Source organism: Schistocerca serialis, chromosome 9 (genome assembly GCF_023864345.2).
Source record: "Schistocerca serialis cubense isolate TAMUIC-IGC-003099 chromosome 9, iqSchSeri2.2, whole genome shotgun sequence".
NCBI classification, from domain to species: domain Eukaryota; kingdom Metazoa; phylum Arthropoda; class Insecta; order Orthoptera; family Acrididae; genus Schistocerca; species Schistocerca serialis.
Genome location: NC_064646.1, coordinates 54,004,385 through 54,024,471, shown reverse-complemented (window position 1 = coordinate 54,024,471; position 20,087 = coordinate 54,004,385). Strand labels below are relative to the sequence as shown.

The 20,087-nt window shown below is 46.1% G+C and overlaps 1 protein-coding gene across 1 annotated transcript in view; it reads left to right on the top strand.

Moving 5' to 3' along the window:
- LOC126419360 (glucose dehydrogenase [FAD, quinone]-like) overlaps positions 1-20,087 on the top strand; it is a gene marked incomplete at its 5' end in the record, with an annotated part of 53,393 nt that overhangs the window by 17,932 nt on the left and 15,374 nt on the right. The window contains 3 exons of the mRNA XM_050086546.1: positions 409-592; positions 4,135-4,356; positions 8,075-8,455. Of these exons, the coding sequence (XP_049942503.1) occupies positions 409-592; positions 4,135-4,356; positions 8,075-8,455 (787 nt within the window). The remainder of the gene's footprint in view (positions 1-408; positions 593-4,134; positions 4,357-8,074; positions 8,456-20,087) is intronic.

Genomic DNA, 20,087 nt, shown 5'->3' with positions numbered 1-20,087 from the left:
CGAATGGCCTAATCAGCATACCTTTCACAATTGTCATCAATCAGGTGAAAGGGAAACGCGCACAAAGAACTAGCCACCTTTCAAACTCAATATGGATTGTTCCTCCTCAAATGCGGAATACGAGATACTGCACCAACTCCACTTTTTCAATGAGCTGTGCTGTTACGTTTTAGCTCCTCTAGCGGCAAACTAACGTAATGTATAGTGGGGATTTCAACGTCTTACTCAATTACAGACAAGTACCTGAAAAGAAAAAAAGAATTACTTGCGTACCTTTATTTTTTGGTAATCATTTAACAGTTCATTAACCGGTAGTCTGGTGAAGGTAGCGCAGCTGTTTGATTCAGACGGTGGCAGGAAACAGTAAAATGTTCAGTGGCAGGTGAGTGTTGCCTGCTGTGCCCGCAGGGTGCTGATCGACCCGGCGAGCCGGCGCGCGCTCGGCGTGCTGTACGTGGACGGCGCGGGCGCCACGAAGCGGGCGCTGGCGCGGCGGGAGGTCATCCTGAGCGCGGGCGCCATCGGCTCCCCGCAGCTGCTGCTGCTGTCCGGCGTGGGGCCCAGCGAACACCTCACCGCCCTCGGCATCAAGGTCGGTCTGCCCTGCCTTGTAGCGGTAACTGCCTTCCCGACACCCCTTGTCACTGAATGCCGGACATTTGCCACGCCGGACCTTTGCCACACTTGCCCCTTCGGCAGTTAGCTTGAGTAGCGATCCCTCAGGTAAGGGACGCCCTTCCTCGTACTTCTTCTGTCCGCTCTCAAACCGCCATCTCCACATCTTACTCGATACAACCAGTACGTAAGGGACCTTCTTCTTCGACATCTTGGCGAAATACAGAGTTTCTTTTCCGAAATAGAAATATTTATAACTTTTGGGAAACGAAAGCGGTACCGACGATTATGTCAGTATGTAATTAGTTCTGCCAAGTATAAATATAGATCCCTCTGTCTGTACGGTAGCTTTCTTTCACGCTTACTGATTGCGACAGAAACAGTTCATCGCCATGGGAGCAACAAGAAAGGAACGATGTAAAGAGAATGCCAATGTACGCTAATAATTTCTTTTTCATCAATGCATTTGTGCCTAGTTTAATTACTGCATTTGTACCTACTTTAATTACTACAACTGCACGCCCAAAAGACAATAAGGAAAGAAGAAATGGGTGTGTGAATGTTTGAAAAGAAGAACGACATACTCCATATTAATTTATTCTCTAAAATCCGATATCCCTTGCGGCAAAACATTAGTTAATAAGGTGTAGCGAGACAATGTTCAAAACGTGACTGAAAATACGTTCACTAAATAGAGATAAGAACGTCTTTGATTGACATGTCATCTAAAGTCGACGTACAATTTTAAAATGTTAGAAACAACGAAACGAAGTAATATAGAATGCTGTGCTTGTAACATACGTTGTTGTTCTACATTGTTTAGCTCTGGTATTTATAGGGTCACAGAGAAGGCATCCTAGGGTTTGGAGGGAAAAGCTATAATTGTAATGATCTGCACAACGGAAACAAGAAGCACAATTTAAGCAAAAATAATGTAATGTGTGTTCCAGCTCTAAAGCGGCATTGAAGCAGATAGTTCCTGTGACTTAGTATAGGCAGAGTTTATATTCGACAACCGGAATAAATTAATAACTGGCTCCATTTACCGACCCCCGGTCTCCGATGAAACAGTTGCTGAACAGTTCAAAGAAAACTTGAGTCTCATCACAAATAGATACGCTACTCATACAATTATAGTTGGTACTGACTTCAATCTACCTTCCGTATGTTTACAAAAATACTTTTTCAGACACTATTGTAGATAGAAAACAACTTCCATAATTGTTCTAAATGCTTTTTTTAAAGTTATTTTGAACAATTAGTTCACGAGCCCATTCAAATTGTAAATGGTTACGAAAACATACTTAACCTCTTAGCCACAAATAATCCTGAGCATAACGACGGATACAGGGATTAGTGAACACACAGTCGTATCGAGGTCCAATTCCGTAACAAAGAAATTCACTAAAACTAAACGCGAAATATATCTGTTCATAAAAGTAGCTAAAAATTCGGTTGGCGTCTTTCTAAGAGACAGTCTCCAATCCTTCCAAACTATGTAAGTGAAGACCATACGTGGCTTAAGTTCAAAGAAATAGTATCACAGCAGTCGAGAGATTCATACAAAATAAATTAATAAGATACGGAACTGATTCCCCATGGTACACAAATCACGACATAAAGCTGCTGCAGGAGCACCGAAAAAGGCACGTATAATTTAGACGAACGTAAAACCTCCAAGATTGGCGAAGTTTTACTGAGACTCGAAATTTGGTGCGGATATCAGTACGAGAAGTATTTAATAGCTTCCACAACGGAATGTGGCGGAAAATCCAAAGAGATTCTGGTCCTATGTTAAGTAAACCAACGGAGAGGCTCAGTAGGTACCTTTACTGCGCGACGGTGACGGTAATGTTACTGACGACAGTGCCACTAAAGTGAAGTTACTGAATGCAGGGCGGGCGGCGGGTGAGGAGGAGGAGGAGGAGGAGGAGGAGGAGGAGGAGGAGGGGGGGACACAAGGGGCCCAACCCTTCGGAGCAGGTAAAATCGTGGCAAATGTCCGGCGTGGCAAATGTCCGGCGTGGCAAATGTCCGCACACCCTTGTCACTACGCAGTGTCATCACTAAATCTGTGTAGCTAACGGCACAGTCAGCACATTGGTGTATCGACTCGTACAATATAGATACCCGACTCTTCAGTTTCTCTCGTATTTGTCGACAAGAGAGTAACTCTCCGTCTTACGGCCGGTTCTTGGTGTCCAATCCGTGCAACGTTTTGGCAAACGACCACGCTGCTACCATCGCATATATTACGTTCGCCTGTTGAAACATTGTGCCCGTTGGACATCAGGATCCGGTCGTGCGACCGAGAATCATTCTCTCGAGACAAAAATCGATACACGCTATCTTTCGCCGATGACAATGTGTTTGGCCAACACCAGAGCGAATATTATCCTCATTTTAGTTCGTTTGTGCATAATTTTGAGTAGACTAATCACTTAATGAGGAAAAGCAGATTACAGGAATAGTCAGTTTTGGTTTCTAACAAATACACGCCAACAAAATTCATTATGTTGCCTGCAATGTTGTTATTTCAAATCCATGGCATGAAGTTCTTTTCCAATAATTACCAGCTCAAATTACATTGTATGAACGAAAAGAATGAAAACACAGAAGAAGATAGTGTGATGATTCGCTGTCCGAAAGCTATACTCCGGGCCGAGTTTGTGTCATGAAACCCTCAAAGCAGAGATTTATAAACATTTTTCCAGGGGTCTTGATAGAGGTAATCAAATAAAACATGCACACACGCCCACACGCCCGAAAATACGCAATCAAGATTAAGATTAATTTTCTCATTTGGGTGACCATCTTTCGCAACAGCTATTATACCGTATAATAATGATTATTGGGATTCGCCAATCGCCAATTGTAGTACATTTTAGACAGGGAAAGCCAAATGTTGTTGTTAAAGTAGGATGAAAAAAAATCAGCCAACGAGTTGCATGACACACGTTTATTAGAACCCTTGACTAGGTTTCGATATACAATTATCTTCTTCGGAAAGAGATGTAACGCACGGAAACTACTCAGTGGCTAGAAAAGGTTCAAGAAAACCTGATGTAACAAATGCGGATACTAAAAGCCAAGAGTACACACTTATTTCTTACACCTTGTATTGAAAAGTTATGTTGAAATAAGGAAGTTTGGCTCTTGTCAAGTAAAAATTCACATCGAAACCATAAAATAACATGTTAGGGCCATCAGGTAACATCAGTGTGAACTTCACGGGTAAAACTCGTCAGCGGACTGATGCAGCAGGCTCTGTTACGTTAGTCAGTTGACTCGTTTTGTCCGTGAAGTTGGCGCTCATCGGAAGTCGAGGTTCTGGGTTCGAGTCCAGATCTGGCACATAGCTTTAATATGTCAGGAAATGTCAAAATTGCACATACCCCTCTGGAAAGCGACAGCATCATTTGCGAGTAACTTGCAGCTTGTTGTCGAATTACCACATCCAGTGTGGCGGTGACGGTATGACGGTACGATGTGGTGTGGTGTGGTGTGTTTATGGGACAGACGGTGCGCGACCTGCCCGTGGGGGAGAACCTGCACAACCACGTGTCGGCCGGCCTGGGGTTCTGGGTTCGGTCCCCGGGGCCCGGCCGGCGCGCCCTCAACGCCGACACGCTGGACGCCTTCCTGCGCACGCGTGACGGGCCCATGGCCAGCACGGGGCTGACGCAGACCACCGCCTTCGTGCTCTCACAGTACGCCAAGGACGGCGTGCCTGACCTGCAGGTACTCTACTCTCCGTTCTTCTCCCACGTCATCGTGCTAGCTTTATAGGTCAAACTGAAAATCTCTATACATTCCAGTCTGCAGCTGAGACGATGTCATTTTACACGATGTCTCGACAGGTACTTACCTTTCTTCCTCTTGTATGAAAGGGGACGAATCTGTAGGGGACAGAGCAAAAACAATACTGGTTTGTTGGAAGAGTTGTAGGTGCTGCTACTATGTTTGCCACCCTTCTTAGCTAAGCAGAACAGCAGACATCTGAACGAATTGTGTGGCGCGGTGCTAGGATCGTAATAGGACGGTATTTTCCGTACAGTAGTGTTCCTCAGGTACTTACAGAACTTACATGGGAATACTAGAAAGAAATGCGACTTTGTTTCTGCAGACCCTGTCTGCTAAATGTAGAAAATCCATATTTCAGCATTACTACGAGAAAATTGTGCTATCTCCGCCACACATCTCTCCTAGCGATTATGAGAAAAAGATAAGAGTGATTTAATCTGGATCGCACTACTCAGCAAGCAGAGTGGCCGCACAGCAATGCTGGTGCCTCTGTATTTCATCTCACGCACACGCGTGAGGCAGCGCCGGCTGCGTCGGACTGGCAACGCGAGCCGAGGGTTCTCTGTTCCACAGTTCTACACCGCCCACTCACATTAATGCGACCACCGCCTGAGTTCAACGTCGAAATGCAGCAACCACTCACGGACGGCAGGTTGCAGCGCTAGCAGTGGGGGGTATATAAACTGTTGATGGTGTTAGGACAGCAACCAGCCACAAATTTACTTTCAGTTCCATTATTCAAAGGGTACCGTTACCGGTTTCTAATCGTTGTGATTCATCCTCAGACGGTTTACATGCTTTCTTTATGACATGTGGTGTGTTCTTTACACATTAATTGTCCTAAAATATAAATAATACATAATTATAAACACGCCACATACAGATGGTTGCGTTACAGATTTTCGTTGCATGTGACTTACGTGAAACGTGGGTTTGGAGTGTTTGTTTCCATAACATTCGTTCAAGAGATGTAAATGCATTCCCACTGCATTCTTATTGTTGCACACGTAAATTCTTCTCACTGAACACTTTAGATTTGTCACTGAGAAGATTTCTACAGCAAATCCAAAGTGTTCAGTGAGAACAATTTACGTGTGCAAAAATAAGAATGCATTTACATCTGTTGGACGAATGTAGGTTTGCCGGGCGGAGTGGCCGTGCGGTTATAGGCGCTACAGTCTGGAGCCGGGCGACCACTACGGTCGCAGGTTCGAATCCTGCCCCGGGCATGGATGTGTGTGATGTCCTTAGGTTAGTTAGGTTTAATTAGTTCTAAGTTCTAGGCGACTGATGACCTCAGAAGTTAAGTCGCATAGTGCTCAGAGCCATTTTTGAATGTAGGTTGTGGTCTGTCAGCCACAGCTGCTCGTAGATTAGGTCAGATTAGATTAGATTGTTTTCGTTCCACAGATCCAAAAAATGAGATGATTCTCTTGGGTGTGGAACATGTCAGGAAGTATGACATAAAAACATAAAACATCTGAATATAATACCTACTACCCAGATCATTTGTTAGGAGATTGTCGAAAATAAGATAATACGAGGCAGTAAACTGGGACAGCTAATATCTACAGAATTAACACACTGTCTGAATGAAGCACTGTTATTCACTATTAATAAATTCATGATACCCAAACACCTAATCTTGACTGTTGTGACCAAGTGTTGTCAAAACTGAAATCTAACAGATATTTTTGCTTAAGCTGACTTAACAGTCTCTGTTATGATTTTCATCTATGGAGTAGGAGGAGTTGCCCATCAAAAAGTCTTTCAAACTCTGTTTAAACCGTGCTTTATCTGAAACCAAGTTTCCGCATGGCACTAAATACCAGCGAGAAAGGCTATTTTCACGCATGCCCGCTGTTCCGCTCTGCTTACATTCATCTTGTAGAACGAGAAAGCTGGCGCTGGTACCCAGCCATCCTCGCATGCGGTCGCAGGCTGTCGGTCGATTTCGACACTGTTTGCCGCGATCTTTCGAGTGTACACCGAGGAGGAGCTGTGCAATATGAACGAAAGTTGGTAGGCGCGTTTCTACGTGTGAAATATGATGGAAATTCAAATTCCGCTGCAGTCGCATAAGAGTGGCGCTAGGAGCACCAGTGTGAGGACGCGAACCAGTTTTGCTTTAAATATACGCTGTAACGGTCACGAGGGTTAGACACGTTTGAGATTGGACGCGGTGAGTTGCAGTTAGGCAAGAATGCCTTTAGGCTACAAAGACGCCATTATGAACAACTCACTGAATTTGAACGAGGTCGTGTAATAGCTGGATGTTTCTTCTACGATACTGCAGAGAGACTCGGCAGGAATGCAGCCTCTGCACATGATTATCTTCAGCGGTGGTCGCGAGTGTGTTCGATCCCAAGAAGCTCCGGAAGGGGCACGTGCCAGTACCGAGAGGGAAGAGCATCCTGTTCGGCGTCTGACTCTGGTGCTTCGTACTGCACTTGTAGCAGCAGTTGCCATCAGAATGACACAACTAACTGTTACAAATCGGTTATTTTTCGAATAGCTTCAAGGCAGAGGTTCTGTAGCGTGGATTCCACTGAGCACAAACCACGCCAGTTTCAACGTCATGGTGTGAGTGAGAGCAGGGCAGGCTGGAGCCCTATTTTGTTTTCCGGTGAAGGCTGTTTCTGCCCCGGTGCCAGTGACGGCCGTGTGTTGGCTGGGAGGAGGCCAGCCGAGGACCTGGAACCCACCTGTCTGCGAGCTGGACACACACTGGACCTACACCTGGAGCTATGGCATGGGGTGCGATTTCACGTGATACCAGGGGCACCCTCGTGGTTATCCCACGCACCCTCACTGCACATTTGTGCGTCAGTCTGGCGATTTGTCCCGTTCTGCTGCCGTTCATGAGTAGCATCCCGGGAGGTATTTTCCAACAGGGTAACACTCGCCCACATACCGCTGTTGTAACCCTGCGGTGTGACGACATGTCACCCTGGCCTGCTCGGTCACCAGATCGGTGTTCAGTCGCGTACATACGGGACATCCGTCGACAACTCCCGCGTCACCCACTGACAGCACTAACCGTCCCTGTGTTGACCGACCAAATGCACCGAGTATGGAACTCCACCCCACAAACTAACATCTGGCACTTGTACAACACAAACATTCTGTCTGTTACACCTGTTATTAATATAGTAGCATTTCACATTTGGAATGGCTTATCTCGTACTTACATTGGCTTGTGATCTTTTAATGTTCAACACTTACAATTTATTCCAAAAAGTTAATAAATATGCATTAAATATTTCCCGGCGTTGAAATTTTTTCCGTAAGTTTATTTATTGCGGTTATGGTGATACCACATTTTCGCATGGTATTCCATAGCTGCCATGACTTGTGGAATAGTCTTCGTATGTACTTTGTATTTTCAAAATTTAGTGTTAATTATACCATACATTAATGTCCATCAAAACTTCGTTAACATACCTTTGTAAAATTACATTTGCTTCGCTGTTTATTGCAGCCTTTGTATCATCTGCCAAAATGTAAAGGCCTAACGTGAAACACTGTGGCACAGTACGTATAATTAGCTACTATTGCAATGAAGACTAGTTTCTTACCACAGAACTCTTTCCTATCAACATAGGAATAGAACGAAGGCGATACTAGTGTACAGAACACTGTGGCACGCACGCAGATATTCTTCGACGGCTTCTCGGCGCGGTGCTCGCGCACGGGCGAGGCCGGCGAGTGCGAGTCGGACGCGTGCGGGCCGGCCTACGTGTACGCGCGGCCCACGGCGGTGCGCGTGCAGAGCCGCGGCCGGCTGCGGCTGCGCAGCGCCGACCCGCGCGACCCGCCGCTGCTCGACCCGCGCTACCTGTCGCGGGCGCGCGACCTCGACGTGCTGGTGGACGGGCTGCGGCTGGTGGCGCGCGCCGCCCGCACCCCGCCCATGCGCGCCTGGGGCGTCGCCGTCGACGACGCGCCGCGGCCCGGCTGCCGCCACCTGCCCTTCGCCTCCGACGAGTACTGGCGCTGCGTCGTGCGCGTCCACACCGGGCCCGAGAACCACCAGGTACTGCGGCCGCACTCAGCATGCACTCGGCCGCGTTATCTACCTACGGCTTTACTCGGGGTCAACATTAATAAAACCGACGAAGTACAGGTACGGATTCCTGACTGGAAATGGTGGAAATAAGGTCCTACGAACGTGCGTCCGGCATCGGACGGTGTGCTTGCAGCGACAACAAATCTTCCCCGAACCCAGTACAGTGTTGTGACGCATTCGCGTCGTTCAAAGTGGCCTCCGTCAGATTGCAGGTGATAGGGACAGTAGCAGCTGTGATACTGTGGCTTACACCGTGTTCACGGGCCACTTGGCTGGAGTTTGTGCCAGGGTTCGCCTCAATATCCCGTAGATCCTGGTCCTCCAAATCTGGTGTACGCACAGTCCGCCGCCTCCAAGAAACTTGGTCTGTCTGAAAGGATCCACGACCACAGAAACGCCCAAAACGGCTTGAAACGTTGTACGAGGTGGTCGGTGTCAGTGAGGCAGTTGGTTTGGTACAGCCGTGCTGCCTCTCGACCTTTCCCATCTGCTTGGCAGTACACAAACAGCATTTCAGCTTGTTCCGGACATGAAAGTCGGACCAGTCTGCTGGTTACAGTACGCTGCGTCAATTTCGCAGCTCGCAACACCCGAGGAACACCCGGCACACGGTCTGAGGAACTGTCACTCGTCAGCGCCGAAGCAATGATGCGTTTCCGGACACATGTTAGTACGACTTTCCTCCATTTCCAGTCAGCAACCCCTCCCCGCAGATTATCGGCTTTGCTATGTTCCTCCTATATAGGGTGGTTCAAAGGTCAGTGTAAGAACGTTGTGTGTGCAGTGGATGCGTGCAAATAAGAGTAAAAGTTTTGTCTGAAATTTCTTTATTTCTGAGTTTTGATGCGTAATCTCATTTTTGGTAGGCATTACATCATGGGCCAGTACAGGCTTTTGGCGTCTCGTCCTCGCCTTCAAATCGACCGATGTTGCTTTGTACATCCCTCTACACTGCTCGGTTGACTGTGGCACGAAATACCTTCCTTTACCTGACTCCGATGTCGTCTGGCGTATTCTACGGCGCTACTGTATTGTAGCGGCACCAGACGTATTCAGCGAGAGAGAATGTCAATCCCAAGGGCCCGGGTTACACTCCTGCCCGGATCGCAGATTTTCTCCGCTCAGGGACTGGGTGTTGTGTTCCGCTAATCATCATCATTTCATCCCGATCGACGCGCAAGTCGCCGAAGTGGCGTCAAATCGAAAGACTTGCACCCGGCGAACGGCCTTCCCGACGCGAGGCCCTAGTCACACGACGTTTTTACCAGACGTATTGTGTACATTCATTGTGTCGGCAGTTGATAGGCTGCAGTCGTCGTGTACTCATCCGGTGATCACGTGGATGCGTACCTCCTTTACGGCGTAGTAGAAGGCAAGGCATGCAGTGGTGTGACTGGGGCCTCCCGCCGGCTTTCTGTTTGACGCCACTTCGGCGACCTGGGCGTCGATGGGGATGAAATGATGATGATTAGGACAACACCCAGTCCCTCAGCGGAGAAAATCTCCGACACAGCCAGAAATCGAACCCGGGACCTTAGGCTGACTACTCAGCTACCTGGTGCGGACAGGCAATGCATGAACAACAAGATGGCGGTTGTGTTGTTGTTGTGGTCTTCAGTCCTGAGACTGGTTTGATGCAGCTCTCCATGCTACTCTATCCTGTGCAAGCTTTTTCATCTCCCAGTACCTACTGCAACCTACATCCTTCTGAATCTGCTTAGTGTATTCATCTCTTGGTCTCCCTCTACGATTTTTACCCTCCACGCTGCCCTCCAATACTAAATTGGTGATCCCTTGATGCCTCAGAACATGTCCTACCAACCGATCCCTTCTTCTGGTCAAGTTGTGCCACAAACTTCTCTTCTCCCCAATCCTATTCAATACTTCCTCATTAGTTATGTGATCTACCCATCTAATCTTTAGCATTCTTCTGTAGCACCACATTTCGAACGCTTCTATTCTCTTCTTGTCCAAACTATTTATCGTCCATGTTTCACTTCCATACATGGCTACACTCCATACGAATACTTTCAGAAATGACTTCCTGACACTTAAATCAATACTGGATGTTAACAAATTTCTCTTCTTCAGAAACGCTTTCCTTGCCATTGCCAGCCTACATTTTATATCCTCTCTACTTCGACCATCATCAGTTATTTTGCTCCCCAAATAGCAAAACTCCTTTACTACTTTAAGTGCCTCATTTCCTAATCTAATTCCCTCAGCATCACCCGACTTAATTAGACTACATTCCATTATCCTTGTTTTGCTTTTGTTGATGTTCATCTTATATCCTCCTTTCAAGACACTGTCCATTCCATTCAACTGCTCTTCCAAGTCCTTTGCTGTCTCTGACAGAATTACAATGTCATCAGCGAACCTCAAAGTTTTTATTTCTTCTCCATGAATTTTAATACCGACTCCGAATTTTTCTTTTGTTTCCTTTACTGCTTGCTCAATATACAGATTGAACAACATCGGGGAGAGGCTACAACCCTGTCTTACTCCCTTCCCAACTACTGCTTCCCTTTCATGCCCCTCGACTCTTATAACTGCCATCTGGTTTCTGTACATGCGGAGGTATATGGAAATATTTCCAAACAGAAGAGTACCAAACCATCAGACTTCCCAGCTGTTCAAATGGCTCTGAGCATTATGCGACTTAACTTCTGAGGTCATCAGTCACCTAGAACTTAGAACTACTTAAACCTAACTAACCTAAGGACATCACACACATCCATGCCCGAGGCAGGATTCGAACCTGCGACCGTAGCGGTCGCTCGGTTCCAGACTGCAGCGCCTAGAACCGCATGGCCACTCCGGCCGGCTTCTCAGCTGGTGACATGTATTTAAGGGAATACGGCATTTGTGGCGTGCCATGGTTAGGTCGGCCTCAATTGGATGGTATGTCTGTTGAGGATGTCTTGGAAATGGTAGATGAACATCCGAGCAGAAGTACCCGCCGCGTAAGTGCCATCGTAGGGATTCCTCAGTCAACTGTATAGCGCCTGCTTCGCAGACATCAATTCCATCCATTTCCACTGCAGAACGTCAGGAGCTGATACCTGTAGACTAGCCTAGACGTCAGAATTTCTATCGGTGGATACTCGAGCGCCTTGCCGCTGATCCACCGTTCGGTTCGTGTACAGTTTACGGATGAGAGCATCTTTACCCGAGCGAGTATAGTTAATACTTAGAACATCCGCGCGTGGGCATGTGAGAGTCCTCGCGTATATCGCCATCGGTTCGCAGTGAACATTAGGCGTGGTATACTGGACATTCAGTTACTAGGACCGCATGTCACTCCCCAGCGTCTGACTAGTAGAGTATCGACAATCTTTGGAACATGAATAGGGTAAATGGCTGTTCATCTGTATAGAATGAGATGAATGGAGCCTGCAACATTAAGAGAGGGGTAAGACGTCGAGTACGTCGTTGTCTTCGTTTGTATGGAAATCATTTTGAACATGTTCTGTGGTAAATGCACAGTGATTCAATTAACAAGAATTCTTCATTGGAAAACACGACCTCTTTTGCAAATTAAATTTGCATTTGCAGGTGCTTGACTATATACAAAGGAATTGAAAGTACTCTTCAGGAATTTAGCCTCACCAGGAAACGGACAAATAAAAGCCATAAGGTCTGTGTCTACTTAGAGTCAAAAGATTAAAGGTCACAAACTTGGCTTTTATTTGTCCGTTTCCTGGTGTGGCTAAATTCCTGAAAAGTACTTTCAATTCCTTTGTATATAGTGAAGCACCTGAAAATGCAAATTTAATTTGCGAATCCGGTCGTGGTCTCTAATAAAGAATTGCAACAGTCGCAGCGGTCTTGCTTATTCAAATCATGGAATGTTTCGGCTGAGGTTGGCCTGTATATAGAGTAGTACAGCCTTAGTTGGATTTCGGCTCCCTTCTTGTCATTGCTTTCTGGGAAGAATTAATTTTGTGCTGCACATGTAATCTCTACTCTATGGCATAGCTCTAAAATGAAGCGATTTCAGGAAAAAGCTTTAAATAACATTTTGCGGTTATTTTTATGCAGACATTTCACCCACGAAGTATATAAATATGTACAGTTACTTTTGAATGACCCTGCATAACTGTGGGGTTAGATAGGTCTAGTACATAAATCGTATGTAAGCTAAGAGCACTCTGAAAGGGGAACTAAAGGGGTACGAATTCCTCTGTAATGTTACATACATACTGCGCGCTGTACGACCACAACTAGACAATATTATCGTAGAGTATAGCGCTGTTTCCAGGCAGCTTTGTTAGACACTCGACTAATGGAATTACACTGCTCTGGACTTTGCCTAGAACCCTTAGGATGCGCTCCGACAAATGTACATAACCCCCCTCCCTACCACTTCGATTTTCAAGCAGATGCTTCGTCTGTGAGCATTAGGCTTGTTGTCGTATGGATATACCGGGGAAAACCATTTCTCTGAAGGAGCAAGGTGGGGCTATTCCGTCCCTGAAGTAACTTCTGCTACCAACACCCTGTTATTTCTCGTAAATAAACTCCGTGAAAAGTTTCCTCCTCATCCTTCCCCAGTCTGAGCTCCCACTCAGTATCTACTGGCATCGCCGTCGACGGAATGTTAAACCGTGATCTTCCACCCTTAAAGCTGAGGCAGAAGCAATGGAAATTCACCGGACAGGCGCAAAACCCACACAGTCAGAACAACCACACTAATTGGCCAATATGTCTACTGCTTAAAAATTTGTTCGAATTCGCAAAAACGGTGACTTCCCCACGAACGCCGTTAGGGTGTAGAGAGCAGGTTGGCGTGCCGTGCGACGTGGAGCCGGGGGTGTTCAGCTTTAGCATTTCTCCAGTGTTTTTTTTCCTGTAGTGACCGTTGTAATTATTAGGAATCGTAAAGTTATTTTTGAAGGACGAGAAGTTACAATAAAATGGCAGTTATGTTTCCGATTAAGATGCCTCACAGTCAGAGTGCAAAGCCGCCGTGGTGACACAGTCCGGACGAGTCTTCTGAGGTTCAGAAACCACCTTGCGACGTCTCCTTATGAAACTCACTCTTCCTCAATAATGTGGTTGTCGGTGGCGACCAGTGTGTATCGAAAACGTGGCTACACCGACAACAGGCCAAAGTTCAAACCGACCCACAGTGTAAACATGTCAAACATCACACGCCGATTATTCTTTGCCAAGTGGTCTCTGCGGGCTTAAGTAGCTCACTCAGCGTGTATTTAATTTTTCCTTATACACATACCGGAAATACTCATCTATTCACAGCTGAAAAAGAGCAGTTCTTTACTCACGAATGTGGAGTTGTTCCGACATCGCTGGCTGGAGGACGATCTCATGGTTGCTGCTTCCCACTCTTACCTGAAACAGAAAAAGCAGAGGTGAGATGATAGAGTAAAGAGAGCGTTAATATGTGCTCATTTGCGAAAAATGTTATTCTTGTCTCTGTAGTTACAGTGCCTTAAGTAGCTGCACTTTTACGCCTACATGAAGGGCTCGACTGTTATTTGGGACTGACATGTAGAGTGGAGTGAAACAAGTAATTGATGAGAAATATTCATAAAATGTAGATATCAACGATGAAGGATAGAATGTTTGAGGTTTATCGTACAGGGCTCTAACTAGTGAAGAATGTAATAGACTATCAGCTGTTACCGAATCCTGCACAACTCTCAGTGTCTCAGTAGGAGATTTTGATTCTTTACTCGTCTTGAAAATTACTGCACGTTCAAAGTCATGGAGACACAACTCTGGAGGTTGCTAGGGAGCAGTTTATCATTTACCAACTGCATTTGGTACTACCACGACAGTAGCTATGCGTCACATAAGCCTTAAGGGAGAAACAAATAAAAAGCTAGCCATCAGGTACGTAGATAGCCAGTTTGCTGATAAGACAGGAATGTATTTAAATGAGCGCGAAAATCCTGCGAGTGCAACGAAGTTACAAAACGTATACACGTGTCGCATCCCAACAGTCCGCTAATATATAGTCTCTATGTCTTGTAACAGTTTGAAAGCGCACTTACTGTTACCCAAGAAACGTTTTGGCCCTTGTATACTGGCGGAAGAAGCTGCTACCGAGCTCTGACAGGCTATTGGTGATGAGGAGGGAGTGTGTCCTTTATTGGTGTTTTCAGTATTTGTTGTCATTGGGGGAAATAGACCTTGTGGCTGGTGTTTGGTTTATTGCTTGCCACCGGTGGATACAGGCGAACGGGAGACGGACGGTAGTCGTGACGCAGCGCTGTTTACTTGTTGAAGCGTGCCAGTAGTGTGTGCACCAGTGACCGCTGTCGCCTCCCGTGCGCCAGTGTGCTGTCGTTCAGAAGCGCTGTTACTGCTGACAGCCAAGACGCCGGAAGTCGGTGCTCCTTCTCTCTATTGACGCTGGCAGGTCGCTTGGCTAAACTTTCGGCAGAGTGGACGTGGGAATAGTATGTGCATACTGAGGAGTTGCAGTGTTAGTCAATCATTTGTCACGGTCGTCGCCGATCATAAGGTGATGTGGAAGGCTGTCTGTGTTCCCTTCGCTTTGACTCTGGAGGTAGTGGCGTGCTTAGTTTGCAGGTGAACAGAATGTCCAGCATTCATTCTAGGGTACTACCATGCCCTGCTGACGAATACGTACTCCTGCTGAACAAATGCAGCCACTTCAACTGGGTCGCATTATGGGCCTGCGGGAAAGTGGATAGACGTATCGACAGATTGCTGCACATGTTGGCCACAGTTTATCGGTGAAGCGTCGCTGGGTTCAGCAGCGGTCTGTGGAACATTCTCCCTCACGCCCGTAGACGAGGTTCTGGGCGTCCACGTAGTACAGGCGCACATCAGGATCGACGCACTGCGAGAGCACCAGTGGCCGTCTGAACGTCATCCAGGGAAGAAGTCTGGGCAAACGTTGCACATGACGTGGCGTGGAGGACCACAGGGAACCGCCTGCTTGCCCAGGTTGGTATTCTCTTGTCCCTGTGTTACTGCATTTTATCAGTGCAACAAAGCACGTCCACATACGGCTATTGCGGCGCAACTTCTTCCACATGCTGTACAACTGACCTGCCCAGCAAGCTCGCCAGATTTCTCACGAGTTGAAGTCGTACGTGACATGGTGCGGTGGAAACTTACTCCTTCTCCAGAGTCTGCAAGGGTCATCACCGAATTTTAACAATATGTGGTAGGTGCTTCGGACAATCTGTCTCTAGATATGTTCTGTACCACCCTGCAGACACGACCATCCTCGAAGAAGTGACAAAACGATCAGGCACTACAGAGGCGCAGAGTGACGTAAGGGGAGAGCAACGCTGCAAATCAGAAATCAACACCTTACGTTCGCTCAGTTGTACTGAAGAAGCTCAACATAAGAATCTGATACGTTTGATTTATTATGGAAGTAAGTCATTCAGCTTCAAAGTTAAGACAATGCCCAAGATAACCAGTGGGTGTAAACTTCTGTCCAGATCACAAAGCAGACAATTTTACTTCTCTAGATACATCCCGCACTAACACTACGCAGATGATGTCCACTACAGAACTGCCACAGATACTATTTGTGGTTTGACGGAATAGTGCTAACTACCGGAGTATGATAATAATGATTTTAACAACGCATTTTATTGCCTGGTTTCTTTCATTCTTTCATGGACAGGTTCAAGTCAAATTTGATTTCACAAGTGCTGGCCAATCAAACGAACGCCTCTAAAAGCAAAGTAAAAAATTAAACAAAAAACCTGAGTGTCACCGCCACTTTTAAACTGCTTGAACTTTAAAACACACTCAAAACTAATCCAGTTTCAGGCGTTCATTTTTCGCGGACCTAGTACAACTGAAATTATTTAAAACACAGCAGTCGCACGATTGGAGAGACAATCAGCGTTTCCATAATTATAATGGTTCTTGTTTTGTCTTTTAGGGTTTTATAGGTAACACAGTCCGTGTATCTACATAGAGATTTCCAAATCTTAACTAAAATACATCGACGCTCACGCCGAAGTCGCAAAATAATCCCTAACACAAAATCGCTAAGTCACCATTTCCTAAGTGCTTGCTTTGACCTTCGAATCCACTAATACACCAGCGCAACGTCCCTTATCCTCAACAATAAAATGCGAAGTCTCCATCCGACCGAGGTACAGATGGTTTACAAACGGGTGGCGCTCAACCAAAACTTCGTTCACAAACTCTTTTGGCATAAAATCATCGATCCTAAACTACAACATACCGTAGCTACTAGTACTGCCTCAGAAAAATTCTAAATTCCCACATAAATCAATCACTTGGCGCTAATCGCCGCACAAGGCGAGTTCAAATTAATCGCAGATTGGCGTAAATATCTTAAAACGATGACAGTCTCAGGGAATTTTTGTAAACGATTGTAGCATTTGTTTCAGATACTCCGAACATAGCCCCACTTCGGACTCATCTTAATCCAGCTACCAACCAACAACGACTTACTGAATTTCTAATGAGACAAACCAAAAAGCATTTACGATGAACAAACGTGGCAAGCTAATTCTCCCTTTGAACAATAGTTGGTTTTTCTTTGTGGCTGTCGTTGGAGTCTTACGGTGGCGCCGTAGTTATTACCTTTGTCACAAGCCGCTACTCTGCAGTCGTTCGTGTGTAGTAAACTCGCTGACGTTGACCGCATTCTGCTGCTCACATATTTTCAGTCGACAGTCTCTACAGTATTTTACAAAATAGCATATAAAAACTCATTCCAAACATCTCCTTACAACCTCGTTTCTTTTCATAACAGCAAATTTTGATAATAAGATGAGGCGACACCTACTAGTAACGCCGATGTAACACAAGACAAATTTTAGAGTATTACAGGGACTATTCGGCATTTTTACGATCGTCTGCATGCGTGAATACATGCCTGTGTTGCCACCAGAAGGGGGTACACTGTATAATGATGCGACTGTTTGGATAACCTTTACTGTGACACATGTGTTTCATTTGGTCTGAGATTGTTATGATACAAGCTAGCCGGCCACTGTGGACGAGCGGTTCTAGGCGCTTCAGTCCGGACCGCGCTGCTGCTACGGTCGCAGGTTCGAATCCTGCCTCGGTCATGGATGTCTGTGATGTCCTTAGGTTAGTTAGGTTTAAGTAGTTCTAAGTCTAGGGGACTGATGACCTCAGATGTTAAGTCCCATAGTGCTTAGAGCCATTTGAACCGTTTGATATAATGATACAATAATGAACTACCTGTCACAAACCTGTTAATAAAATGACCTTGTCGTTGAGAATGTTGCAATTTTCACCCAGCTGTGTATATAAGGGAAAGGAAGGCAACAGAAGACGAGTGGATAGCTTTAAGAGATAAAATAGTAAAGGCAGCAGAGGATCAAATAGACAAAAACATAGAGCCCTGTTAAAATCCATGAATGTCATACGAAATACTGAATGAAATTGACGTAAGTAAAAATATAAAAGAACTATCTCTAAATAAGGTTTACGTAAATGCAGACTTTTAAAAAATGAGGCTGAGCGGAAATGCAATATGTATTACAGGAGAAATGCAAACATGTAGTCTATGGGAAAGAAAAATGCCACCTACAAGAAAATTAGAGAAACCTTTTGAGACAGCTGTACGGATATCAAGAGCTGAGATGGAAAGCCAGTTCCAAAAAAAGACGGGAAGGCAGAAATGTGAAAGAAATGTAATACAAGGTAAACGAACTTGAAGACAATATTGTAGAAATGAAGGAAGAAGTAGAAGAAAACAACACGGAAGGTACGATACTACAAGAAGAAATTGTCAGAGGACAGAAGGACCTAAGTCGAAACAGGCACTCAGAATTATTGACACCCTTGGAAGAACATACCATGAGAAAACTATTTCATATGGTACGCAAGCTATATTAGACATGTGACGTAACCTCAGACTTCAAGAAGAATGTAACAATTACGATTCCAAAACAGGAACGTGAGATTACAGAATCGTTACTTACTAAGAAATAGTTGCAAAATACTACAGCAAATTAGTTACGAGAGAATGTAAAGAGTGGCACCTGTCGCGGTAGAAGAGAGCGCTAATGCGCTACTTCCCGGACTCGGGTAGGCGCGCCGGCCCCGGATCGAATCCGCCTCGTAGACTAACGACGAGGGCCGGTATGCTGGCCAGCCTGGATGTGGTTTTTAGGCGGTTTTCCACATCCCGCTAGGCGAATACTGGGCTGGTCCCCACGTTCTGCCTCAGTTACACGACTCACAGACATCTGAGCACGTCCGCACTATTCCAGGGCTTACAATAGATGCAGACAGCTGGGCTACACTACTTACGTCCCAGGGGGTTCAGGGTGGCGGCAGGAAGGGAATCTGGCCACCCTCTGCAACTAACACTGCCAAATTCGTAATAACAAGGCCGACCCCGCGTTGGCGCGGGACAAGGCCCATGGAAACAAAGAAGATGACCTAAAGGAAAATCGCTTTGAGTTCCGCAGACATGCAGGAACATACGACACAATAAAGACCCAAGCACGTATCTTAGAAGATAAGTGGAACAAAGGCAAACCTATGCTTATAATATTTGCAGTTTTATAAAGAAAGCTTAAAACAATGTTGACAGAAAAACACTCTGAGACGTTCTGAGGGTAGAAGAGGTAAAATACAGGAAGCGAAAAGTTATCTACACTGAAGAACCTGTGTAATATGGAGTAGGGCCCCCGAGTACACGCAGAAGTGCCGCAACACAACGCGGCATGCACTCAACTAATGTCTGAAGTAGTGCCGGAGGGAACTGACACCATGAATCTTGCAGGGCTGTCCATAAATCCGTAGGAGTACGAGAGGGTGGAGATCTCTTCTGAACAGCCCATTGCAAGGCGTCCCAGATATGCTCAATAACGCTCATGTCTGGGGAGGTTGGTGGTCAGCGGAAGTGTTTAAACTCAGAAGAGTGTTTCTGGAGCCACTCTGCAGCAATTCTGGAGGTGTGGGGTGTCACATTTTCCTGCAGGAACTGCCCAAGTCCGTCGGAATGCACAGTAGACATGAATGGATGCAGGTGATCACACAGGGTGCTTACGTACGTGTTACCTGTCGTATCTATACGTATCAGGGGTCCTGCAACACTCCAACTGCACACGCCCCACACTATTACAGAGCGTCCACCAGCTTGAACAGTCCCCTGCTGACATGCAGGGTTCATGGATTCATGAGGTTGTCTCCATACCTGTACACGTCCATCCGCTCGATACAATTTGAAACGAGACTCGTCCGACCAGGCATCATGTTTTTGTCAGGCCAACGTCGGTGTTGACGGGCCCAGGCGAGGCGTAAAGCTTTGTATCGTGCAGTCATTAAGGGTACACGAGTGGGCCTTCGTCTCCGAAAACGGATATCGATATTCGTTGAATGGTTCGCACGCTGACACTTCTTAAGGGCCCAGCATTGAAATCTGCAGCAATTTGGGGAAGCGTTGCACTTCTGTCACGTTGAACGATTCTCTTCAGTCGTCGTTGGTCTTGTTCTTGCAGGTTCATTTTCCGGTCGCAGCGATGTCGGAGATTTGATGTTTTACCGAATTCCTGATATTCATGGTACACTCATGAAATGGCCGTACGGCAAAATCCTCACTTCATCGTTACCTCGCAGATGCTGT